The 26,791-nt window shown below is 38.6% G+C and overlaps 2 protein-coding genes and 1 long non-coding RNA gene across 4 annotated transcripts in view; all 3 read left to right on the top strand.

Moving 5' to 3' along the window:
* obscna (obscurin, cytoskeletal calmodulin and titin-interacting RhoGEF a) overlaps positions 1 to 13,014 on the top strand; it is a 52,864-nt gene extending 39,850 nt beyond the window's left edge. The window contains 28 exon segments of the mRNA XM_056773510.1: positions 85 to 262; positions 368 to 481; positions 827 to 994; positions 1,130 to 1,232; positions 1,316 to 1,445; positions 1,547 to 1,737; positions 3,563 to 3,711; positions 3,793 to 3,905; positions 3,992 to 4,160; positions 4,272 to 4,362; positions 4,445 to 4,645; positions 4,743 to 4,803; positions 4,889 to 4,966; positions 5,163 to 5,335; positions 5,464 to 5,490; positions 5,617 to 5,769; positions 5,854 to 5,899; positions 6,780 to 6,857; positions 6,985 to 8,668; positions 8,743 to 8,871; positions 9,992 to 10,105; positions 10,196 to 10,363; positions 10,446 to 10,551; positions 10,755 to 10,994; positions 11,122 to 11,342; positions 11,422 to 11,554; positions 11,907 to 12,056; positions 12,262 to 13,014. Of these exon segments, the coding sequence (XP_056629488.1) occupies positions 85 to 262; positions 368 to 481; positions 827 to 994; positions 1,130 to 1,232; positions 1,316 to 1,445; positions 1,547 to 1,737; positions 3,563 to 3,711; positions 3,793 to 3,905; positions 3,992 to 4,160; positions 4,272 to 4,362; positions 4,445 to 4,645; positions 4,743 to 4,803; positions 4,889 to 4,966; positions 5,163 to 5,335; positions 5,464 to 5,490; positions 5,617 to 5,769; positions 5,854 to 5,899; positions 6,780 to 6,857; positions 6,985 to 8,668; positions 8,743 to 8,871; positions 9,992 to 10,105; positions 10,196 to 10,363; positions 10,446 to 10,551; positions 10,755 to 10,994; positions 11,122 to 11,342; positions 11,422 to 11,554; positions 11,907 to 12,056; positions 12,262 to 12,439 (5,346 nt within the window). The 3' untranslated portion in view covers positions 12,440 to 13,014.
* Positions 13,015 to 13,323: 309 nt separating this feature from the next.
* dmap1 (DNA methyltransferase 1 associated protein 1) lies at positions 13,324 to 18,068 on the top strand. Its single transcript, XM_056773252.1, has 11 exons — positions 13,324 to 13,425; positions 13,823 to 13,935; positions 14,132 to 14,223; positions 14,312 to 14,510; positions 14,690 to 14,848; positions 14,940 to 15,113; positions 15,280 to 15,465; positions 15,592 to 15,663; positions 16,232 to 16,304; positions 16,762 to 17,048; positions 17,263 to 18,068. Exons 2-11 carry the CDS (start codon positions 13,837 to 13,839, stop codon positions 17,320 to 17,322), a joined length of 1,401 nt encoding a protein of 466 aa, XP_056629230.1. The 5' UTR covers positions 13,324 to 13,425; positions 13,823 to 13,836; the 3' UTR covers positions 17,323 to 18,068.
* A 375-nt stretch (positions 18,069 to 18,443) lies between these two features.
* On the top strand, positions 18,444 to 22,690 carry LOC130407059 (uncharacterized). 2 transcript variants are annotated; one of them, XR_008904561.1, is made up of 5 exons: positions 18,444 to 18,741; positions 18,830 to 18,882; positions 19,946 to 20,060; positions 20,559 to 20,721; positions 20,827 to 22,690. It is a non-coding gene; the product is annotated as an uncharacterized LOC130407059 (long non-coding RNA). The 2 variants fall into 2 exon arrangements; XR_008904560.1 differs by lacking the exon at positions 18,830 to 18,882.
* The last annotated feature ends 4,101 nt before the right edge of the window (positions 22,691 to 26,791 follow it).

The raw sequence follows: 26,791 nt of genomic DNA on the forward strand, positions 1-26,791 counted from the left end.
GGCTAATAAAAGTTGACATGTTTTTAGCGCTGGTTTAGCTATGGACTAAAATCACACTTATTTCAAATCTGTTTTCCTTCACAGTTGTGTGACATTGATGTAAAGGATACAGTGGAAGGTGACGACAGGGCGTTTGGTATGTGGCATGAGCATCGAGGAATGGTGAGGAAGATCGTTCTGCAGGCCCGATCCGTCCTCCTCCGCCTCTCCTGGCTCAAAGATCTGCGGGACCTGCAGCTGCGCAGCAAACAGCCTGCTTGGAGTAAGTCAGGAAGTGTGAAAGTTGAGCACAAGTATGAAATAAAATTTGCAGAGGTCGATTTTTCACGATTATTGTTTAACGGTGTAAGTTTGTTTATGTTTACAGGTGCTCCTTGTTTTGAGCAGCATCTTATCAACTTCTCGGCAAGGCTTGGACAAACTGTAAAACTTGCCTGCAAGATTACCGGTACACCAAAACCAGGAATAAAGTGGTTTAAAGGTAAATCATATACATAGTACTGTACAACATGATGCTCTTTTGAAATTCCAGAAAGCACCATTTGTTAGTATTTTGGGATTTATAAATTGAGCTGAAAATGTCAGTTTAGCATCTTTTGACATAAACTCACGTAAAAATATGTATGTACAGTAACCATAATTTTACGTTTAAAAGACAAACTTACAGATTGCAGGTTTAAAGCAGCGTTTTCAGTATAACCTTTGCTGTAACTTGAATTGTTATGCTAATAACGTCATTTGTAAAAATAAAATATTGAAAAGGAGTTATAAAGTGTTTTTCAGTAGTTTCAGATTTTTGAGGCTCACTGTAAATGTGTTTTCTCAGATGGTCGTGCTGTGAGGGATGACCAGCATCACATTACTTCAGAAGGACAGTTGGGGGCCTGTTATCTTGTGCTGACTGGGGTCACAGTGGACGATTCGGGTCAATACATGTGTTACGCAACCAGTCCCGCAGGCAACGCAAGCAGCCTGGCAAACGTTATGATTGATGGTCTGTTTGTGTATATTGTTACCATGCTTTTATAAAATCTGTGTAATCCCATCCAACGTCTTCTATTTAACCTTCGGAGAAGTCTGAAGTTGCTTTCCAGACTTGAAAAAACAATTGAGTGTTTTTGTGTTACAGTTCCCCCGAGTTTCACAACTCCGCTACAAAACTCAGTGCTTCTAAAAGGCCAAGAAATACAGTTCAAGTGCGCCACAAAATTCGTTCCTTTCCCATCAGTGAGGTAATGCTGGCCACATTCACTCATGCTGATTCCATCCGAGCTGTTTTATGACCACACGCACACTGTGTCTAATCCATATGCAGGTGGTTTAAGGACGGCGTTGAGCTCAAGAACAGCAGGAAGTATCAAATTCAATCTGACGTGCAAACAGGAAGTCTTACACTCACCGTAAAGACAGCTGAAGAGTCGGATCTCGGTCAATACCAGTGTGAGGTACCAGAAGAGGATAAGATGCAACACATTGCAAGTCCATGTTGGCATCTTTATCTCATATGCATCCCATTTTAATCTGTGTGTCTGTGTTTTTCATGTAGATACTGAATGAAGTGGGCAGCGCCAAGTGTAAAGCTGAGCTCTGCTCTCCAGCGCCTTCAGCTTTGCCAGTCAGCACCCAAAACCAATCACAAACCTCCCCATTTCAAGGTAGGACAAAGAAGGTGATCGGCAGTTACAGTTTAAGACGGAGAAATTGCCCAATAAAGCAGATATCCGTAATCTTGAAGGAGTACATAACACAGTGACCAGCAACTCAGACCACCTTTCCACACCCATCCTTCATATTCCACCTCAAAACACCAGATTATACATTTTCATTTCACACGTCTAACTATTAGACATGGCCTCTCTATGATATCGTAAAACTACATATCCAAGAATTTCTTGGTCTGGAAACATTCATTTTGATGGAGTTACTAAATCTGTCATTTGTCATGTGTAAGGAGACATTTACATTACATTATATCATTCAATTTTTTTACTTACTATTCAGATGTCACACAGAGACTATAATGTATGTTCATATATGGTTTGTATCATTTTTGTTTTTAATTCTTTTGGTTTTGAAACGGCATGCTACTTCATGTCACTATATTTCATACATTTTAATGCAAAGCATTCTTTGCATCGTCATACCAATTTCATACTATTTCACATGTTTTAAATGGTTCACTAGTGGTCTTTGAACACCTCAATCATCTAGTTTAACATCATACTTTCCATCCCACTTCCTTTTTTTAGTCCCAGAGCAGGAGACTAAAGATCCGATCAAAACCATCATCATGTAAGTGTTCTCACAAAGCCAGAGATGTGCCGACGTTACGCATGCATGTTCTTATTTCTGTCCTCCTCTATTCCACTGTTTCTCTTCATTTTGTGTTCACGTACTTGATCTCACTGTTTTCTGGTCAGTCCATGCTCAGCTAACCAGCCATGTTCATCATTTTCAAAACTGGTCATGTGCTTAGACTCAAGCATTGCTGCAGATATGGCCCAGTGGCCTCTTGTGCTGCTTGTGAAGCCATGCGATCGTTCTCTATGTACATGTGATTTAAACCGCTGGCCAGGAATGCCTCATCTTACTTTGTTTTTATACCTGCTGTTATTAAGGTAAGTGATTTTCGTTCTTCAAAGGTGAGTTAAGATGGGCACAGTCAAAAGACAGAAATATATTCCTATTAAAGGTTATGGTATTACAAAAAGATAACTTTGCGAATTAGCTAAGTTCGCATTTACTTTTTGATTATATGTATAAAATTGTCTTCTTCCCTCTGTAACACACATACAGTGGGGCCAAAAATGACGTCCAGGGGGAAAGTTTGCACAATATTTGCTTTAAATGTTCCCTTATAAATAAACCATCAAAATAGTTTGCTTTATGTATTTGTATGACAAATTATTAGGCTATATGGGTTTTATTGTAATTGACAAAAAAAGCCATACATTGACTTCATTTTATCAGTGTTGTGTGCAATTTTTTCGCAAAACTTCCTTAAATTCTTCCCAAGGTTGAGCATCAGCTTGCACTTGAATCACAACTACACAGCATGCATACAACATTTGTAATGCATTAGTTTTGATTGAATAATGGGTTAAGACCTGACCTCACTTTTGGCCTCTACTGTATCAAGTTTTAATTTGACAAACCCTGTCAGCCTTTTTGGGTTAACAGGTTTCAATTGACATTCAATTAAATATTTTTTTTAAACATATTTATATATTATTCCTCATGTAAGAAAGATGCTTGGGAAAGCAAAGAGATACACAAAAGAGCAAACTGAGTTTTTATCAGTATGACATGCTGTAATTGTTTCTTAATAGAGCCCCAGTCAGAAGGTTGGTCCAGTTCCTTTGTAAAGAACCTGTTCAGTATATTCTTTCAGCCTGAACCGTAAGTTCACGTAAATACAGTATTAAAGGCAAACTTTGATTTGTGGGATATAAGAAGCATTGTCTTATTCTGTATAGATGAAGTATACTGCACACTTGGGGAAAATGGTACACTTTTTTTGGTATTCAGGTTGTAACTTTTATTTCTCATGGTGCTTCTGAAGACCTGCTGCCGATATTGGAGAAACGCACAGCGTTGATCGACAGAATGTTGCTGATAGGCAGATACAGACTGCACAGGAAGAGAGACTCGTGGAATCTGAGGAAATGCTTGTCTGCTCAGAAACCGAGGAAGAGGGGCTTGTGATGACAGGTGACATTTCTAAGACAGTGAATACGAGCAGTTTATACAGATAAACCATCAACATTTGTCAATGCAGTGTTTGTTCTGCAGAAGCCCCTACTGTACAGGTTCCAATAGAAGACTTGACAGTCCGGCCGTGTCAGGCGGCCATATTCTCCGCCATTATTACAGGCCAGCCCATTCCTGAGGTTCAGTGGTTTAAGGTATCAAAGCAAAATGATGACCCTGCGTATTTATATTGTCACGATGAAGACACAATTTTAAATTCAGCTGATTTCTTGTATTTCAGGATGGCCAGGAAATTTTAGCCAATGAGCAAATAGAAATAATGCACAGTGGTGCACGTTGCTCTCTCACGTTGCTGGACGCTTGCGCAGAAGATTGTGGGACATACACCTGCATAGCGGGCAACAGTGTTGGCCAGACCTCTTGCCACGCCAAACTCACTGTTGACGCAGGTGAGAGTCAACAACAGCCTTGCATTTTACAATTTTGTGAAACATACATGTGGATTGCTTTATTTAAAAACTACCTACTGTAGAAAGTGGAAGCAATGATGTGTTTCTCAGGTCCTGAGGACATTGAGGAGGAGGTAGAGGTGGAGTTTACAAAAAGACGAAAACTGCTTTCCGTATATGATGTCTGTGAGGAAATTGGAAGGTAATTCTAACAACGTAGAATTAAGGAATTAAAAGGACATTTATTGATGTTCTTGCCCTCATTTCTCTTTTGGAATATCCAGGGGCACCTTTGGGGTCGTTAAAAAAGTCATACACAGGGCGAGTGTGGAGTGCTTTGCTGCAAAGTTCCTTCCGCTCAGAAGCAACACCAGGACTAGAGCGTTTCAAGAGAGAGATCTACTGTCTCGTCTTGGTCACCGCAGACTCGCGTGTCTCCTCGATTTCTTCTCCACAAGACGCACTCTGGTGCTGGTTATAGAATTGTACGACAACTTTTTCTTTTTGATAATTAGTCAAATTATTTTTTGGATTTCAGCTTTTTAGAAATCAGACATTGATGTACCTCTGTAACTTTCACAGATGTTCTTCGCAAGGGTTGTTAGACCATCTGTATTTAAAAGGATTGGTTACAGAGAGGGAGGTAATTTTGAAAACTGAATATTAATCTGAAAACTGAATGAATCTGTTTCATCAATGCAGAATTTACAATTATCCTTTCTTTTTAGGTCCAGTTATATATTCAGCAGATTCTGGAGGGCATTGGGTACATTCACAATATGAACATCTTGCATCTGGATATCAAAGTAAGTGATTATAATGATAAATGAATCATTCGTTCTTCAATGGCATAAAGTTAAACATTACGATATGGTATTAAATAGTACTTTTAGAAAGGCTAATGGCCTTTACAGCAAATGAGAGTCAGCTTCAATGATGATGTCATCATCAGACCCACGGCCTGACATCCTGTCTTACAATTTTTAAATCTCTTCTCTACAGACGGACAATATTCTAATGGTCTCCCCAGAGAGAGAAGACATCAAGATCTGTGACTTTGGCTTCTGTCAGGAGATTGACAGCTCTAGACATCAGTACAACAAGTTTGGAACACCTGAATTTGTTGCTCCAGAAATTGTCCACCAGGAACCTGTTACGGTAGCCACTGATATCTGGTGTGTAAACCTTTGTGGTTTGCTTCAAACTGTTTTAAATAAAACCAACATGATGAAAGATTTTGAGTGTTCAGAAGGATATTATAGTATGTGCTTTTCTGTCCTCGTAATGTTCATTTTTATTTCAGGTCTGTTGGTGTCGTTGCTTACTTATGGTGAGTCCCTTGGTGAAAATTTTTGAAATGCTGCGACTGTGTGCTTAAATGCAAACATTTCTTAAACGCTGTTGCTGTTTATGCATAATGGTGTCAGTCTTCTTTAATGACTGATTTTCCTGATAGCGTAACGTGCCACTGCCCTTTCTTTGGAGAGAACGACCGTGACACACTGATGAAGGTAGCCGAGGGCGTGCTGTTCTGGGATGCACCTGAGATCAAGAGCAGAAGTGCGGAGGCACAGGACTTTCTACACAGAGTTCTACAGCCAGACCCAGAGTAAGATCTGATTTATTAAAAGGGCGTATGTGTTTTTTTTTTTGTGAAGCAGTTGATAAAGTGCAGTTGTTTTTATCTCTATAGAAGGAGGCCAAATGCATCTGAGTGTCTGGGTCATGAGTGGTTTCAGGTCAGTAGAAATTGTTTTATTTTATTCTATGGACAAATGTGACCTTGTCTTTGAAATCCTGGCCAAAGTGTCATAATCTAATGATGAAATTAGGAGCATCAAAGAAGTTACAACCATAAAAATTATGAAAATAGGTAATGTGTGTTTATTGCTGTTAATGAAGGATTTGAAGATAAAGCTGTTGATTTTATTGACAACTATTTTTGTTGTGATATTTACAGCCACAGGAAAAAAGTATTTTATTGATGTATTGTGGCCATTCCAGTCCATTGTCTGTTGAATTTCAACAAAATCAAACCTCAGGAGTGACAAGTCCAAATGCAATGTGAAAGACTGACAGCAAGATAAGAAACATAAAAACTTTGATAAAAAACCTCTTTTTTAGCTTTTCCTAAATACATGTACAAATATTACTGTTGTATTGCTTAAAGGTGAATATTAACTTAGTTTTTTTGCAGTATTTGAGCTCTTTAAAAAATACAGAGAAATGTTTCTGTTATTTTAACCTGTTTCTCCAGTTTTAATTTTCTGCAAGTAAATGCAAATAGAAACAATATTTTTTTTAAATTCGGAAGAAATATTGTAAGTAGTTTACAGAATGAAACAAAAATGACCATTTTACCTAAACACATAAAGTGCATATAAATAGCAAATTCAGAAAAACAGAAAAAAAAGGTTTATTATTTTTTTCCATCAATGTTTATATATTTACATATATTTTCACAGAATGTTATTTAGGTCATAATTTCATGTAGATTGTAAAAACACAAAAATACTTTAACTGAGTTGCACAGACTAGGTCACAAATATTAAATTAATTTAATGCATAACTAGAAAAAGTAATTATCATTATTTTCAGAAGTTTCATGACTGTTTTTAGGATCATTATGAAGATTCGGAGCCTGAGTACATCAATATGAAACATTTAAAGTCTTTCATTTCAAGAAGAAAATGGCAGGTAAGATTTGAACAATTTTCTCAGCCATCCATTGTTCAGTTTTACTGAAATATAAGTGTTGGAATGCAATATTATAAAATTTCTGTGTCTTTTTGTCTTATTTTCAATACACCTTCACTTCTCTCAGCGTTCTTTGACATGTCTCGGCTCTGTGCTGACGTTGAGACCGATCCCAGACCTGTTGGAAGCCCCTATGCGTGAGGTTTCCATTACTGCCACGAGGGAGACCCAGGAGCCCAGCAGCACTTCCTTAAGCAGCGGGTCCTCTTCAGAGTATGATGAAGCAGATGCCTGGGACTTCTTCCAGCAGGCCAGCCAAGAAGATGAAGATGATTTGGAGGAAGAGGATGATTTGGACCCATACGCCCATGTGTCAATAAGGCCTGCGTCTAAAGGACAGGATGAGGAAGAGTTGCTTATCGATGGGAAGAACATTCAAAGAGGCCCACTGGTAATTCCCATGAGCTCACCGACAAAAGTGCTCGGTTTTGAGCGAAGGGACAGCAGTCCCCCTTTGTACATTTCCGAGGGAGAAGAGGGGTTGTCTGGTGGGACTCCCATACCACGCCGTAGCCTCATCAAGAGCAACTTCTACTGCAGCTCAGAGCAGCTCTCTCCCATTTCTGCTCGCCACATGATCCTTCGGGAGAAAATCCAAGCCAAAAAGCAGGAGCGTGGCCGTAAGCCTCTCCGCGCCAGCCTCTCTGGCAGGCTAAATGAGCCGCTTATAGAGTATGTGGAAGATTCTCCAGATTTGGAAGCGAAGAGAAAAGCATCAATGCATTCATCTATACTAAAGTCAAGCTCATTTGATAGCGGCGTGAGTGTTGCCCATCCAAACATACTCATGCAAAGAAGAAGCAGATCATTAGATGCGTACACACAATGCTCGTCAGGCCCGACCGAGCAGGGGTCACGAGCAGAGGATGAGCGAGATGTCGAAGTTGGCCAAAAACCAGATCCGACCAATGAAGAAGAAAAAACTCATGATGGAGAAGTGAGAAGGAAACTTCGCCGTCGTTCACCGGTTTCTCCAAGAAAGCGCCCAGTGATTAACGTGAGAACGCAAATCCAAGAGCCGATTGAAGGGTCATGTGTAATTGATAGCCAATCACAGATTATGCAAAAAGAAGCAAATTTGGATGATGAAGAGAGCACGGCTGGATCGCAGCTCTCGCTAGCAGAGTCACGCTCGCCTGAACGCTGCTCAAAGGCCTCTAGCCGGCTAGGCTCATATGAAGAACTCTCATCCTGTTTCCACCCTGTCACCCACAGGCAACATGATGAGACTGTGATGGCTGGATCTTCCGGAAAGACCTCACAATGTTCTCTCCTACAGGACTCTGAAGACATGGAAAAGGTTCTGAGATCTCTCCGCCAAGACCTCCCACAAGCCCCACCTCGACACCGCACTCAAAGTTCAAGCTCTGGAATAAATAAAACACAAACTACTAAAAGCATCATCCCTCTGAGAAGAAGCTCCTCGGCGGTTCCTGTCCAAACTGCAACAGCGGACAGAGGAAACACAGAGGTGCTTCAAAGACACGCCTCCGCCCCAGCTCTACAAGACAAACCACCTAGCGCAAAATCTTCTAAGACTGGATTCATGAAGATCTTTCGCAAGCACTCGTGGGCTAGCCATTCTTCCCCTCAGTTGGAGGGCTCTGAAAAAAAACAAGAAGATGGAGCAACCTCAAAGCCCAGGACCCCTCTACTGACCCTGAGAAAGAAGATGGGAGCGTCAACGTCCAGCCTTACAAAACTGTTCACTCGACAGTCCAGCAAAGAGGACGCAGAGAGGAAGAAAGGTTGTTGCCTACTATTGTTATAGAGTTAAATAGTATTGGTTGTGAATGATAATTCAGTGTTAACTATTTTTATACAGCGCCGATTGTGAAGAACACCTCTGCTGGAAAGCAAGAGAAATCGACACCAGCCGCCACATCATCCGGAAGTCCTCAGAAAAAGTCTAAATTGTTCAGTCTAAAAGTGCCACTGTTTAAGAAATCCAAAGGTATGTTTGTTAGTTAGATTTCGGCATCATTGAATTAAGGTTGTTATTTACTTTAAAACACAATACTGGGTTCACCGTTAAAATAGTATCATGATATTGGACAAAAGTTTGGGCAAATAACAGATTTATTTCCAAAACATTAGCAAAGCTCAGTATCATTTGTCGTTTGAGGCCTGGTTTCACAGACAGGGCTTAGGTTTTGAGACATTAATCATTTACTCACCCTGAAGTCATTCCAAACCCATGTAAATTTTGTTGTTCTGCTAAATACAAAGAAAGATTATGGAAGAATGTTTGTAACTAACTATTTCTGGGCCACTATTGACTGCCATAATAAGGGAGAGAAAACACTATGGTCGTCAATGGTACCCCAGAAGAAGTTTAGTTTTTCACATTCTTCAAAGTATCCTTATTTGTGTTTAACAGATTAAAGAATTTTATACAGTTTTGGAACAACTTGGAACAACTTGTCTGTTTAATATTTGACCTGTGGTTCTCTCTCCTTTATCTCAAATGTGTGTAAGTATGTATACATATTGTGTGTGTGGAGCATTTGTATGTCTGTCTTTTGTTGTTTTCACCTTTTTTCTAGTTTTTACAGGTATAAGCCTTTAGTTGTTTTACTTGTATTCAATGTGTCTCATGTACAGCTGCTTTGTAACAATGAAATTTGTAAAAAGCACTATATAGATAAAGTTGAGCTGAGGGAGAGTAAATGATGACAGAATTTTTATTTTTAGGTGAACTATGTCTTTAAGATAGGAGGAAGACTTATTTAAGACAAAACAATGGCACTGATGCATTTTATTTGGTTCTGTCATGCATATTTTGAATAGGCTTCAGTCCTGTCTGTGAAAACGGACCTTGGATTTAATTAAACCTTCTGTATGTAAATGAATACACATTGAATAGTTTAAATAATGAAGATTAAATTAAATTAAATTAAATTTTAACAAAATTAAACGATAATTTGGTCAAAATGCTATTGCTCTCTGATATATCTTTTTATTTATTTATCACACTATCACCCTACCTAGTAACACCCCTAGTGTTGAGTATCATGCAATTTGTATATAATTGTATAAATAATGAATAAATAATGTTCCACCAGAAAGTCCAGTTAAACCATCTAGGCCAGATGTCATTCAGCTTTCAGGAGGTGGAGCTCTTGTGTTCTGGAAACCAGTGCCATCCGATGAGCTCATCACATACTGTATTCAATATAGCTCAAATGGTGAGAAATCAGTTTCATCAAACTTTAAAATGTTTTGCTGCACGCTTTACTCCATACATACATAACGTCTTCGGCTTTATATTACTGTAGATGTGGAGTGGAGGAACTTGTCTGAGAATGTTACAGACAGCTGTTATACAGCTAATGCCCTTCCGAGAGGACCGGGATATATGTTCAGGGTGTCCTATACCACCAAGACAGGGTTGGCTCCTTTCAGTGATCCTTCGCCCCCTGCGTTTATGGCCATCCCTTATGAAGGTATAAAATGCTTGGTAAATGGCGGCTGTCGGGAATACTTGATTCTGATTGGTCAATTGAGGCGTGTTTTGTTTTTTTGCAGATTCTCACATTCCTCTCATTCAGGTGGGATCTATAGGGTCAAAGGTCACTGTACCCGGAGGTCTAGGCACTGAAAAGTCTTACAGCTTCTTGTCAGAAATCAACAGGTGCTCTAGCTCATAGTTGTGTACTGTATGCATTTATACATCGGCCCCTTCAGTTTTGTTTAGTGAGTCTGATGAACTCAAAATTAATCTCACTTTAAATGTGTGTGATTTGTGAAACACCCAACGTTTAGCAGATTCTCCTTGACTTCGTTTTTTACCTTGCGATACACAGAAAGTGTCTAGAATTGTGTTTTATTTGACAGAGGCCGTTTTAGTGTGGTAAGTCAGTGTGAGGATAGCCGTAGCTCCCAGATGTTTGCGGCTAAGATGACGGCGTACAGACCAGAGCAGAGGCAGCAGGTTTTGAGGGAATATCAACTGCTTCGCCGACTGAGCCACCCTCATCTCGTACAGCTTCACTCGGCCATTCTTACCCCCACCTGCCTGGTGCTTATAGAGGAACTGTGTCCAGGACGAGAGCTTCTTTATAACCTTTCTGAAAGGTGATAGTATACTTTTGAAAGAGTAAATTTAATTACATAAAATGATATTACTATATTCATAGATGCAAGTGAAAAGCAACTGTTACAGCTGTGAAAGAGTGAGCTCTTTCTTTATTCTTGCCTGTAGGGATCTATATGCAGAAATGCATGCGACTGACCTGCTAGAGCAGATTCTGAGTGCTGTGGATTATCTGCACAGTCGTCGTATCGTTCACCTGGATCTTAAATCAGACAACATGCTGGTGACCGGACGAAAAGTGAAGATTGTGGATTTGGGCTCTGCACAAACATTTACTCCAGGACAAGTGCTGAATATTGAGCACATAAAGGAAATGTCAGATAACAAAGGTGGATATTCAGTGTATTCAAACAATTTTCAATCAGTATTTAGTTGAATCAGTCAGTTGTTGGTAATTTCTTAAACCAGAGTTTATGCTTAAATGCTCTCTGTTGTGTTTTTTAGGGTATATTGTTCTTCCTAAAGCACCGGAGATCTTGGAAGGACAAGGAGTTGGCCCGGAGACTGATATCTGGGCTGTTGGTGTTTTGGCTTTTATCATGTTAGTACTGGAAGAATTCTGTAAAAAGATGTTCAGGAAACTATTAGGAAATTTCACTCAGTCACATATGCAATTTTAGTGCTTTAAATGTATTTACTGCATTCAATTTTTCTTTAGTTAAGTTTTTCCAATAGTTTTTAGGTCAATTATTTATTAGATTTCACTGAACAGTAACATTTCAAACTTTTACTATTAGGAAACTTGATTTACACACAGACTAGACATGAGCTTCAACTTACTAGAATGAATAGTGACCGACAACCTAAATAAGAAAGGATTATATACATGTTATAAATATAACACATTTTATTTTCTCAGTGTTCATTGACCAGCGAATGTTTATCCCCTGTAGGTTGAGTGCGGACAGTCCCTTCCATGCTGATTTAAATTGGGAGAGGGATCGGAACATTAAAAAAGGCAAGATCCAGTTTGGCCGCTGTTATCCAGGCCTCTCAGAGGGAGCCATCAACTTCATGAAGAACACGATGAGCAACAAAGCCTGGTAAAACTATTGCTAGATTTGGATGCTTTTTCAATAAGAAAAACATAATAGTAAAATATAACCTGTTTCCAAACGTAAGACAAACAGAAAAGTCATGAAAATCTGATCTGATTTCACATGTGATTTTAATGTAAATATGAAAAATGATTGAATATGGAAGATATTTATATAGGGCAGTATTTGATGAGGCTCTGTGTTTCATCAGGGCAAGACCAACAGCAGCCGAGTGCCTCCAAAACCCCTGGATACATGGAGAGCGTCTGTCCTCCAAACATGGCACATCTGTGGTCTGTTTCTCAACAGACAAGCTGCAGGCCTATCTCAGGGAAAGAGAGGTCAAGCGAGACCATGTCCGAACAAAGTTTAAACCAGCCCTGTTATAATGCAGATGAATGTTTAGAAGATATCTTTAAACTATTTGGTGTGAAACTGTGAAAAGTTTTTGTTGGTTTTAAAAGCACAGTGGATGTTATGTTTGTGCTGCTACCCTAATAACAATGGTTTTATTGTAGTATTGGAAAAATGTTATGATGAACATTGCTTTGCTTTACAAGTATTCATTAATCATTTCTTAAAATATAACATACTGCAATTTTCATGATGTAGTATGACTATGCTTCAAATATTTCTTTGTAAAGATTCAAATTGTGACATCAACAACAATGTTTTACAATAGTGTGTGACTACATAAAGTATCTGGTAGTGTGGCTCTTTGTAGGGATGTGACATATTTGTCACATTTATTTCCTTTTGGTTTGATAGATGTGTTTAACTGAAATTACTTAAGAGACAGGAGAATGATCTTAAAAGAAGTCCATCATCTCTCATATCTACAGTATCTGATGTTTGTGATGAGACACTATAGAAAAATATAGGCTACCAAGCCAGCAACTACTGTTATTGTAGAACTGTAAATCTTTTTTCTTCCTGTGTTATTAAAGTTTACGGCTGCATCAGGCACTGCTTTCCTGTCTTTGCATGATTTCATGTTTGTCTGGTTATTGAAACATTTCAAAACATATTTTTAGGAGGAAGTGGTATATATATATATATATATATATATATATATATATTCTCGAGTGATAAGGCAGTGATTGTATTTTGTTGCTTTTCTGCAGTAGTTGGGATTGTTTCTTATAATTAAAAAATAAACCGTTGTAGCTTGACGCTTGTCTTGTTATTGAGATTTGCAGTATTTCTCTTCGACCGATGGGTGGCGATCAAGTCCACGAGGATCTCAGGAGGCGTAGTGCAGCATACCGAGAAAGAAGAACCCAGCGCCGTACATGTTAGCATCTCAGCTAACAAACCGGCTATTATAGACTAGCGAGTACATTTTAGATAAATCGACTGCGTGTATATTTCTCAGGTAAAAAATATTTCATTTAAAATCTTAAACGTTTTACTAAAGTTCTGGGCGTATATTATGAACTCAATGCGATGTGTTTGTTCAGCCTCATTGATTTCTAACGTTAGTTTACTAGCGCTCGTGCTAACAAATATTACCACAGTTCATACTCGATTTGGTGTTTGTTTTTTAATCGTTTATTGGTATGATTTATTTATAGTGTCCCTATCCTTTCCCTCAGGATAATCTAAAATAGTTTTGGGTTAAAAAGCTGAATGAATGAAATACACTTGACCACAAAGACAATTGTTGTGTGATTTTTTTACGAAGTAAACCAACCATACTATATATAGTCCTTCTGTGTAGAATTTTTAGTAAGGTTTTATTTTTCGCTAATTAACTATGTTTTATCCATTAGTTAAAGCCCTCACCATGACGACGGGTGCTGATGTGAGGGATATTCTGGAGCTGACAGGAGGTGACAATGAGTCAGGACCCATCAGTAAGAAAGACATCATCAACTCAGACAAGGTACCTTTCCCAAATAATATCCAAAAACCAACTGTTGAATTCAGTCAATGTATGTTTTGATGAATTGGCTTATCGTAAGAAGGGGATGTTTTACAGTCATTTGTTTTTGATACACTCTAGCAAATGTATTAATAAATAGTCATAATAATAAATCATTTCGATATTTAACCATTTTCCTTGTATTTTTTTCTCGCAGAAAAAAGCAAAGAAAGTGACAGAGACTTTGACGTTTAAGCGACCAGAAGGAATGCACAGAGAAGTTTATGCTTTACTCTATTCAGACAAAAAGTAAGTTAGAAATGATTGGCAGCATTATTATTGTAAAGATGTAAAGATGGCCATGTGTAATTATGTTTTATATGGTTTGCTTTTTTAGTAGAGATGCCCCTCCGCTAATGCCAAGTGATACCACGCAGGGCTACCGGACGGTCAAGGCTCAACTGGGCTGTAAGAAGGTACGGCCCTGGAAGTGGATGCCATTTTCTAATCCAGCCAGGAAAGATGGAGCTATTTTCCATCACTGGAGACGTGCGGCAGAGGAGGGAAAGGACTACCCATTTTCTCGCTTTAACAAGGTAGGAAAGAGCGTGAGATCATTGATCAATAGAGGTGTATTGTGGAAACAATGAGAAAATAGCGATGGAATTTACTAGAGAGAATTATTTTTTTTATATGCAAGAATTACCTGTGTTACTTTCAAAATCATAATTGGTTGTCTCCAGCATGTTATTGAAAATATCAATCCTGTTCCAAGACTGTTCAGGTGCCTGTGTACTCGGAGCAGGAGTATCAGATGTATCTCCATGATGACGGATGGACGAAAGCTGAAACGGATCATCTGTTTGACTTATGCAAGCGTTTCGACCTGCGATTCGTTGTTATTCATGACCGCTACGATCACCAGCAATACAGAGTAAATATCTTTACATGATTTTACATTATACATGCTGCCTGTATTAAGCTGATCTGGACTATAACTGTTTGTTTCTTTGATATTTTTGTAGAAACGATCTGTTGAGGATCTCAAGGAACGTTATTACAACATTTGTGGGAAGTTAACAAAGGTTCGGGCAGGGGCAGGGACAGGGACCGAGCCAAAGATCTATATATTTGACGCTGGTCATGAGAGACGCAGAAAAGAGCAGCTAGACAGGTTATTTAACCGCACTCCTGAGCAGGTGAGACATTATCTGAGAACATAACAGTGCTCAGCATAAAAAAGTGAATCAAAATAATGACTTTGACAACCCCTAAAAATAAAAAGATTTAATTCCTAAAAAAACAGCTTTTTGTGTTTGAATGTTTGTGAACAACCTTAAGTATGCTTTCTTTACCTTCCTTTAGGTGACAGAAGAAGAGTATCTGATCCAGGAGCTGAGGAAGATTGAGAACCGCAAAAAGGAGCGTGAGAAGAAGGCCCAGGACCTTCAGAAGCTCATAACAGCTGCTGACACAAACACAGAAATGCGTAGAGCTGAACGCAAAGCCACCAAGAAGAAGTTGCCGCAAAAACGAGAGACAGAGAAAACGGTAATTATCTTCTTACAACCGGCTTGCAAAAAAAAATCATGGTAGTTACGATATCTTAAAAACCTGTTAACCAACATATAAATCATAGCGCTTCCTCTAATTCCCATTTCATCTTCTTCCTGCCAGACTGTTCCTGAAACTGCAGGCATTAAATTCCCCGACTTCAAATCTGCTGGTGTTTCACTACGAAGCCAGAGAGTAAGACCAACTTACACGCTTCAACAAAACTGGCCCCTGATCCATTTCTTAATATATTACCTATGCAGAATATTATGATACATCCTTCTACGCTACAGGAGCTTGTGGCGTTTAACTTCTCTCTCATTAGCCAGAGGTGATTGATTTACACAGTCATAGGTAGACTAATCTACCCACAGAAAGGCATTTCTCTTTAAGAGTAATGAAGGAAGGTCGCTCTATGTAAAACGCATTAGGGCCCGTACTGGGGTAGTGTATGACTCAGATGTGGCCGGTCATCTGTTAGTCAGACTTGGGTGCATAAACATGTTTTGATCTGCCCTCTCTGAAGTGCATTTCAGAGGTATTATGGATGAAAGATGACCCCATTTTTATTCCATTACTTCCTCTTTTTCGACCATGTGGCCATCTGAGATTAAAGGTGTTAATGTTCCGTCTATGATTCAAGAACCTCATGGAATTCAGACTGGCTGATTTGTACCAAAGATGTACTGAGCACACAAGCACAACTTCGGTTTACTATAAGTTTATTTGTAGTTGTTGATTTTGCTGATTTGTGTGTGCATAGATGAAGCTGCCCAGTTCAGTTGGACAAAAGAAAATAAAAGCAATTGAACAGATCTTGACAGAGCAAGGAGTTGGTGAGTAGTATTTTAATGAAAGTAAAGAAATTAAGGATCGATTTGATATTGAAAAAACTATGAAAAGAGAAATGCTTTACCTTTGTAAAACCAAGTTGAACTATATCAAATATATTTAAAATTAATTCTAATTCACACACTAACATTTGCGGTCCTAGTCTCACTAACGTCTTCATCAACCTAAAACTTTGAATATACTTAACTTATTGAAGTTTTAGCTATTCCAAACCATGGCGATATGGACATTTATAATTCTGAGTTCCCCTTCTATAGCTTCTATAGTTTTCTATAATTTCACATTTACTTGACATTATTTCATTTAAAATATGCTTTTATCCTTTTAAAAGTACTTACAAAAGAGAAAGCAGCATGAACAATTAATATTTTCCAACAAAATTGGAATGTAACATCGTATTGAACATTTTTATAACCTATCTCTGTTCTTTTTAAACCACAGATCTTAACCCCATGCCCACAGAGGAGAATGTGCATATGTTTAATGAACTGCGCAGTGATCTGGTCCTGGTGTATGAGCTTAAGCAAGCCTACAGTAACTGTGAGTACGAACAGCAAATGTTGCGGCACCGCTATGATGCTCTGCTAAAAGCAGGGGGCGCCGTCACGCCACAGAGTGAGACCAGTGGAACTCTGGACAGTCAATCTTGGCTTGGGACTGATGACATCAAAACAGAAGCCAAAGAGCAGATTATCGATGTGGTTGGAGCTCCGCTCACACCAAATTCAGTGAGTTTGCTAAGGAAATTTGCTATAATCATTTCTTATACCCTGTGAATCCATAACGTGATCTGTAAAACATTATTAACTTTCAATCACCTAATATAAAAAGTAACTTGTTAAAATTACAAATACAATTTATACTTTGTTGTTGCAAGAAACGTTTTCTTGTGAATGAAATAAATGCTGAAGTTCAGTTTTGTGTATGTTTCACTTAACACAGCGCAAACGCCGAGAATCTGCCTCCAGCTCTTCATCTATCAAGAAGGTGAAGAAACCATGACGTGAATTACTTTTTTAAACTCAGCGGACATTTTGGAAGAGGAGAGAGTGTTTTGGATCTCTCTTAAGTGACTGTCTCAGAGGATGGTTGTGGTTGTAGGTCATTGTTTGCTTTTTTTGATGACCGGTCTCTGGCACTGTTAATGTGTTTGCCACAACGACTTTCCTCCCTGTCCACCACTCCTCAATCCCACCTGCTTCTCTCCTCCCTTGGTTCTCTAGACCCGACCTACACCATGACACAGACCACCTTTGACATCCTATTTCATTATACCACCACCTCTGACCTGACAGACAGCCCCAACCGAGATGAACAGTAAATTGTCAGAGAGAGTTAATCGTCACGTGTAAAGACAGGAGTAAGGAGTAAAATCTGCTTGCCTGACATGAACGTATTCCGGACAGATGTATGACACAGTGAACCTGGATGCTGTTGGGAGAATTAATTGAATGGGTGTTTGCTTTTTTTCTTGGATGCCTCTTGAAACGAAAGGCTCTGGAAGAATGTCCATTTGTACATTATTTTGACCTACGAACCTGCCCTTACACAAACCGGATCTCCTCAAGCTCATACAATTCTCTTTTTTTGGGGGTCCTGCCCATTCACCTCATCATCTGTTAAATGTCCTGTTCAAAGGTTTAATAAATGTTGTGTTTTTCAAGTGTGTTTTATTTTGAAACGCTCATCATATCAATAAATTGTGATGTTAAAATATATTTTAAGATTAAAAGTTGTTTGAAATTGAATCAATGGTTTTACTACACTAACCATTATAGGATCCATATAGTTTAATCATGATATTTCTAAGGTCATATACAAAGTATAATCAGACTGCTAGAAAACATGGTTTTACTTAATCTATAATAAAAGTAAATAAATAAGTGTTAAAGTATTTCAATATAAATGGTCCATTACATATGGGTGTTCATTTTAATTGTTTATAGTGAATATTTTCAGTTTAAGCAGTTTGTAGTGAATATATCGTTAAGTGTTGTAATACAATTTTAAAAAGAAAATTGCAAATATGAAATAAAACGAGCCAGTGAGTTATTGTTCTGTAACATACGGGTTTCCGGCTCAGTGTTTGTGAGGCGCTTTAAATTAGCTGTCAAGCGCGCGAATCAATAATATGAACGGCGCGAGCTCCGCCGCTTGTCATCAGCACTTCATGAATTCACCGCGATAAAGACATCGCAAGTAAATTCATTACAGTATTGAACATGACGGGAAAGATTTATAATTTACATCCATCTTCCTGTCCTGTCATAAATGTATCTCAGGCGGTAAATAACGTGTTTTCAAGCTTTCGGCTGAGGTGGGAAAGTAACGGAAGATCGGACTGACGTGTTTCTCTCGTCTCTGCAACCGCCGATTATTTAAGAACATTCATTATTTTTCTAGTATTATAACATTTGAAGAGTAAGTATACTCGTCAATTTTTGTAATTTGGTATTGTTTACCTTAAGTAAAAAGCAAAATTATGTGTGTATGTATATTCTGCCGCTAGTTAAGCGTGTTCTGTGGACGTGAATGAATCCTCTTCATTTGACCTGACTGAAGGTAATAAAGTGGCTTGGATGGTGCTCTACCTGAGGAAAACTCAGTTGTGATCTGTTTGAAGGGAGAGAAAGTGAAAAACACTGGTAAAATTGATTCTTGGTGTCTATATTTCATGTTGGAAATTGGCTCGTAAATCCCCCTCTATGATCTATGGGGGCCATCCTTGGAAAAAAAAACAGTAAATGTGTAATTTCTCCCTTGACAGAACACAGCCGGAAGATGATCCTTCTTTTCCTCTCTCGCTATCTAGTCCTCACTGTTTCTTTCTATGACTTTGTGATGGCTCCATCTCATTACACCGAATCCATTAATCAAGCGTGTTCCTAAGCACATCTCATTCTACAATTTTGTGTAGGCATTTGTGTCGTTTTCAGGTGAGGATTAAGGTCATGAGTTTCTTAAGTGGTTCTTCTCTGCTTTCTAATGCTTCCCTTCTGAGGGGAACTCTTTTAAACAGTATTTCTTTTACATGAGTCTTAGGCCAAATTTTAATTTGCTAGCTACACAGTATCACACATTGCCACCCATGTGAAAATGATGTATTTGGTCGAAAAGTCCTCAGTGGAACACCAGACGTGAGGGGATGGAGAGGTAAAAGGCATCAGGCAGAACCCCGGCGATGTGGTTTATTATCCCGACGAAGAAGTGATGGTGTGAAACGAGAGCTCTTTATCAGAGGCACTGGAGTGGGGAAGAGCTTTTTAATCATGGCCTAAGAGGGGTGAAGGGTTTTTATCATAATTGAAGTCTTTCCAGGGCTAATTGTGGCTATACGTCAGTGTCCACGCGCACCCCTAGCAGCAGATGCGGCGGAGATGTGATGGACAAGAGTTATAGGGAAAGAGACGACTTTGGGTCTGTCAATGAAGGATTGAGGCTTCATATGGTTTTCATAACTCTATCAAGATGTATGGATCTCTCCATCAGTCAGATGGTCAGATGATGAGAATCATTTAACTCAAAGGCACATGTTCTGCAGGAGTCAAAGCAATTTCAAAATGATCTTCTGTTCTCTAAATGGCATGTTTTTTTCATCCAGGGTATTTTTTCTTTATTATCACAGGTTATAGTCAGGAAAGGTGATAAAATATTTTTGGCCGTTAGGGTGGACCTTGCTGTGTTCGACTGGTTTTGAGTGTGTTTGGCTTACTGGATGTCCAATAGGGTTCATGTATGAGGTAAGGACGTTGTAGCTCATTTCAATTTCTTCCACCTAACAGATGAGGTTACTGTCCCAGTCACCTGTTGGTAGACATGCTCACGGCCAGTTTTAACCACCCCAGTCTGCTTTGGAGAACGTTGCTAGCCATGCCCTAAAGACAGCCCTGCCATTAGAGAAAGGTGGTGATTAAATGGGAACGCTCTGTGTCTCACTAGGGAAAACTCATTGTGCACCTTGTAGGACACCTTGATGTGAGATTGGAAAGTATTGGTGAAAGACTTAATGTACTCTACAGTATATTGGAGATATATATCTGTCTGTCTGTCTATTTATCTGTGATATGTACTGTATATAGTGTCAGTGGTAATTCTCACACTCTGGTAAGTGACATTGAAGGAAATTGAAATCGTATATACTGAAATGCTTTTGAAGTGACATTGACAAGGTTTTGCTCACACTGTTAAGTAAAATGTTGTTTAGCTCATTGACAGAAAGCTGTTGCTGTCCCATCTAGCACCCGGTCCAATGAAGCAGATGGCGGTGAGCAAGACAGAGGGCAGTTATTCTACTCCATTCCCTTCACCAGCACTGCGTCAATTATCAGACTGACGTTTCATTAGCTCCTGCAGCTGATGCCACCGTGGAGAAGCACTGAAGTGTGGTGGAAAGAATCGAAGGTAAAAACAACTGATGCTGGTTGCTAACTCTAGGCCTTCCCTAGCTGCTAGTTTAAGGAACCATTATATCAAATCCTTTTGTTGATCCTGAGTCTTCTTTTGAAGTGAGTGGAATTTTAGCTGCGGGAAGAAACAGGCTTTGAATGTACACTCTGGAAGGTTATTGTAAGGCTAAGCCAAAGGAAAGTGGCAGATTTAAAGGATTCCTCTCCAAGATGCTGTTGAGCTATCACGGATGACCGGCTTGTTCCTCTGCTGTCAATTTGAGCAAGAGATTTAACTCAAGAATAAAGCTGGGGCCATTAAATATGCAAGACTTTGGTACCTTTAGTCAAGACTCTCATATCTCTCCATGTTTGACATTTGAATTTTGCTTTTCAGCGAAGGAGGGAATGGACTGTTTGTTTTATACGTACACTTGAAGCTGGATTGTCATCGACAAGGCCTCGGGTGAAGTGAAGCCAACTTATCAATTCACTCAAGGCAACATCTAGTGTAATCCTCAGTCCTTTTCAATGTGAGAAAATCAATACTTTCAGCTGGAATCCTGAACAAAGGGTTAATTACAGCTCAGGGGAAAGAAGAGATGTACCGTGAAGTGTATCTGTGTTTTGAATAAGGTTTTTAAAGTGTGAATAAGGGTCTATGCATATTTCTTTTTGTCATGCTTTGCCACGATGCTTTAGCATGCTTCTCACTCTACATAAAAACCTCAGTGAAGTTCACAGTCCATTATTAAGCTATTACAGAATGATTAAAAAATAAGGTTATAATTTGCAATTTTCATATTTTAGAATATTTGACTTATATTGAATGAGGGCACAGAGGAGAATTAGAGCTTTAAGAAAGGCTCATAAAGTCCTTATTAAGGCACATCTGAAATTGGTTTAATGATGTCTAATAGAGGGCGCAATCACACATTTAATGCCAGGATCCCTTTTGGCACAGTGCATAGAAATGAGTCAATTACGTATTCATTAGAGGCACATTCGGGCTGTAAGTGCAGGGAGAATTGCATGAAATGTTTGTCTTTTTGCCACTGTTTAAAAAGCTACTAATAACAATGAGAGCAAAGCTGGTATGTTTATTGTAAACAAATAAGGAATAGTTATTAGTTACTTGATTTGATTTATGAGAGTAATGTTTCTGTAAGATTCGAGAATGCAAACGAGAATTGATAAAGATGTACTTCTTTTCATATTTCTTAATCTTACGGGTCTCAGAGACTGCAAACAGACCCTTATCTGTTAGGGGACAAACATAATGATAGAAGGAAACCACATATTGATGATGTGATGTGTGCTTCCAAAAAAGGTCAGAATCTTACTGGTCTTTCTGTCTCTGTTTTTTCAAAAACGCTCGTCTTTTCTATTTATTTCTCTCTACCCCTCCCCTGCCTTCTTGCGCTGTCACCCTTTAACGTTGTCCATAGACGGCGCACACAATTACAGTCTCTGATTGCTATCAGCCAAGGTTGGGGGCCTTACAAATTAGGGGATAAATAGGATTTCCTACATGCTGGATGGCAAAGGCCAGGGAATGGTAATGAAAAACTATACATCACAATCAGCTCGACAATCCTATTCATACAGCCGGGCATTACACTCACTCTTCATAATAATAGCCAAATGACAGACACGGATGTAAGGCACGAGCGAGACGCTCCCCACATACCCCGTGAGCATCTCCCAGCTGAACACAGTCTATGTCTGGCCTTTATTGTTATGCTGCAAAGTTTTGCAAGCTTTTTGAGAGAGCTTGATTTATTTTTTTCATTGTCACCTCGCGTGAGTTTATGGAAGGGCTTTCTGTGGGGTTTTATGGATGTGAATTGTGCTTATTAAAATATAGCAAAACATTCTGTGTTGGGACTGAGTGTTTAGGGTTTAAGAGAGGAGATTTTTAATGTTAAGGATTTTAATGTGAAGTGTTAATTTAAAAATCTTTGGAGTACTTGTTTGTCACACAATTTGAAAGGTGCATACTTCTAACAGTATAGAAAAAGTTAACTTTTAACACAGCACTGTTTGTCTCTTATGGCTGCTTTATTTTAAGCTTCAGTTTGCATTTTATAGCCTTAAAACTTGACGGACAGAGAGAGAAAAGTTAACGACTCTTGTTTCACTGTCACGCTGGCTGAGGGACAGACATTCTCTAGTAAATGAAGACTCATTTACTTCCACAATCAGTCGCAGAATATCCAATCTGTCCCCCGAACACACACACACACAGTGGTTGTCAGACTGCTGTAGGACTGAATCCACAGACCCACTCAGACCACAATTACTCACGCTATAATGAGAAACTCGAGTCTGCCGGCTTCAGTATCAAACTGCCACTAGGAGGAGATGGACTCAATTAGAATGCATTGCACTGACAATGCAAACTCATTCACTTAGCCTGCCTATTGACAACCTATCATGGCATCCCTCAGAGAGGATGTTGCAATAATTGGCTCTATTTTTATTTTTCATTTTTGGTAGGGATCGGTCTATGAAGCTTCACAAAATGTTTTCTGATCTCGACATCTTTAACCTGTAGTTTTTCTTGACTTGATTTGGTGTGGTTTCCTATAGCTTCATTGAATCCTATTGATATAGTCTGTGTATTGGCCGGCTGCTTTTTAATGGCATTATAAACACAGTAATGTGTAGTATGTAGTGTTAGTAGTTTGATGTATTTAAGTATTTTTTTTAAATATCCTACATTCTTAATGCGGGGTGTAATAATATATTTCAGCACAATATACATATTATACAATATGCAATGATGAACTTTGGCCTTTTTTACTATGACGCCTGTTTAATTATTTTGGTTGAGCTGCCAACACTTGACTTGCCTCAAAATAAATAGCGTGCTTATGTTTAGTTTTTTTAGTTTCCTGATTTTACTTGTATCAGGAGTTCTCCTTCAAGGGTTTAATTTCCTCATATCTAAATAAAAATTTCATGTTAAAAAATCTGTTTAATTTTTAATGAATTTCAAATAACATACAAATTACCTTGAATGTTGTGAATTTTAATACAAGAATTTAAAATAGGTAGCAAGTTAAGTTTTGGTCACACTTCGGGCCAGGCACTTACATCCGACGAAACCATCTATATGCTAACTATTTTAAATAAAATTCTTGTTGTATTAAAATTCACAACATTCAAGGTTGTTTGTTATTTGAAAGTTCTTTCAAAATTAAACTGATTTTTACCTTGACCAGGGCTGCGTTTCTCAAAAGGATCATAACCTTAAGTTAATCTTAGAACCATTGTCAAAAATAATGCTACGATGAACGTAGGCTTATGATGCTTTTGGGAAATGCGGCCCATGTCTCCCTGAAAGAAGAGACTGTGAAGTCTCAATGGGTTTTCCTGGATAACTAAAGGAAATAATAACATTTGTTTATTGAACAGTTTTGAAAATCTTTTTGAATTTAAGTTTCATTTTATAATTTTGTTTAAAATATCATAAAACTATCATGTTCGGAACCAAATATTGGGTATTTTATTGCTTTGTGAGCTGAATGTATCATTACACTGTTTTTTTAAGGCTTTTGTAAATTGTTTTATAGTCTGAATGTAGGGTTTGCCTCCCTGGTTCCCCCTGAATAATGCAGTTCTCTCTCTTTCCTTTCCTAGGGTTAAATATTCCCCGATTTTCTTTTCTGGAACATCTGATTATGAGATGATAAAACAATAGCACCCCAGGCCTCTTTAGCTTCTGGCAGCCTCATGAGAGATCACTCACATTTGATCAAATTCTGAGAGAGATAACGGCTACATACACACGTCAGATACACACACGCGCTTATAATTTATCACCAAGGTGACAGGCAACTTGACAGCCTTTCGATCAATACCATGAAGAGTAATCAGTGATAGAACGACATGGTACAATGGCCCTCACTTCCCCCTGTGTGGCTGGATGTGAGGCCCCGACAGATTGGCTGAGGAATCTGATGCCACCGAGATACTGAAGAATCTGATGGCATGAGACACTGTGAGGTGACTGAGATAAAGTAAAGATAACAAACACGTTTTTAATCTGGGCCAGTAGAGGGATTTCGTAAAAGCCATTATCAGCACTCCAGATAAAAGTGCTTATCTGAGGGCTTGAGTTCGAGGTGTGTGTTTGTGTGTGTGCATAAAAACATTTGTTGCAACTGCAGAAATTTCTACGAATCCATAAATACTTTTTAGAGCAAGAACATCATGATTAACTTTTTATTATAATTGTGTTATGCAAAGAGTCAATTTAGAGATCCTGTTCTTTACCAGCTTGTAAACTGTACATGTCAATAGATCTTAGTGAATCATTATTCCATCACCAGTGAGCAGAGAGAGTGCATGAGTGTGTGTAATGGACTGTGGGAAGGGGCAGAGATGAGACTTCTTTCTTGGGGTATGTTGGCTCATAGTCTTCATCATATTGTCCCAACAGAGAACTGACTCATCCATCAGTTTTCCTCCTGCTCATCCATCACAAACCACAAACATACACCCACAAATATATGCACCTGGGTTGCTTCTAGGCCACAGGAGTCGGTAAAGAACAGTGGAGATTGTTTAAAGTCGTCGCTTTCACACTCTCATTCACATGTGTGGTGAGACAGATACAATTAATAAAACTCGTTCTTAAACTGAAACAGGATGTAAAAATACTCCTCTTACTTGTAAGGTCATTGGATTGCTCTAGAAAGTTTTACGCTGCTCTTAGCCAGCGTCACCTCGGCTGCCCTACGCAGCAAGAAATCAATCCACCAAAACAGTCCAACGTAAAGATGAGCGAACTGGCTAATTCACTATCGATCTGTTCATGGAACGATAGTTCGCTCTCTTCTGATGTTATGGAGTATCTGTTAAGGTTCAGCTGTTGAATCTGTACAGGAAAAAAGAGAAAGAGTTTTCCAATCCACAAAATAGCTCCTTATCTTAAAGTATAATTTGGAATCAAGGCGCTCACACCTGGGTTAAGTTCAAAGCTTTAAGGTTGTAAAGATGGGTTTAGTTTGCGCAGCAGGTACAGTAAACAATTTTCTGAATAAAGAAGTGATTCATTGTAAAATGAAGATTTGCTCTAATCAATGTTTTTTGATGAAACATTATGAGGACATAAAAGAAGCCGCAGGATAAACACTGCAACTTTCCATTGAAAAATAATCGGGCTGTCAAACGATTAATTGCAATTGAACGGTTCCAGAATAAAATTTTGTTTTTACATAATATATGTGTACTGTGCATAATAATTTAGTATTTATAAACACATGCACAAATAGGCATCTATTTAAGAAATATACATATATTTAAACATTTATACATAATTTAAATTAATGGTAAATATAAATGAGTACATGTTAATATTTCCTAAATATGTATACATGTATGTGTTTGTGTATCTAAATACAAAATTACTATGCACAGTACACAGACGTGTATTATGTTATCACAAATTTTTATTCTGGATGCGATCGTTCGACACCCCCCAAAAATAAAAATGGTCAGTTTTGTCATTGTGGCTTTAAGAACAGATTTTGAGAGTCTAACAGCTCTCTGATCTGTTTTAAGAAATAGTGTCCAAAAAATACAGACATGTAGCAGTTTTATGACCCACACTGACCCTATCTGTGTGAGGTGGTGATATCTCGTCTATTATATTTAGAGCTGTGTCACCAAGCATAAGTGGAATCAGATGAAATACAGAGGCACGCTTACCTCTGACACTGGCTTCACATTCTGGAGGTGTGGATCACATTCTTTAAAGGTTTTGTGCACATTTTAATCCCAAACCGCAACCTTCCGATCTCTCTCGTGAGTCCAACAAGGAAGTGACTTAAACTGCAATTCATCGACTGGTCGCTAGAGACTGGCCAAAAGAGAGCAGAATCTCATTGAGCTCCATGATAAAAAATGTACAGCCTGGTACAAAAAATGATTTTGGACTATGTAGCTAATTTTACCCTTCATGACAACTTTGAGGAGTTTGAATTTTTTCATTACTCACCTGTTTAACTTAAATTCTGCATATTAGGTGCCTGAATCCCACAACGTCCCGCCTCTTTCCCCATTTCAATTATCCGGCA

This window comes from Triplophysa dalaica, chromosome 18, assembly GCF_015846415.1.
Source record: "Triplophysa dalaica isolate WHDGS20190420 chromosome 18, ASM1584641v1, whole genome shotgun sequence".
NCBI lineage: Eukaryota > Metazoa > Chordata > Actinopteri > Cypriniformes > Nemacheilidae > Triplophysa > Triplophysa dalaica.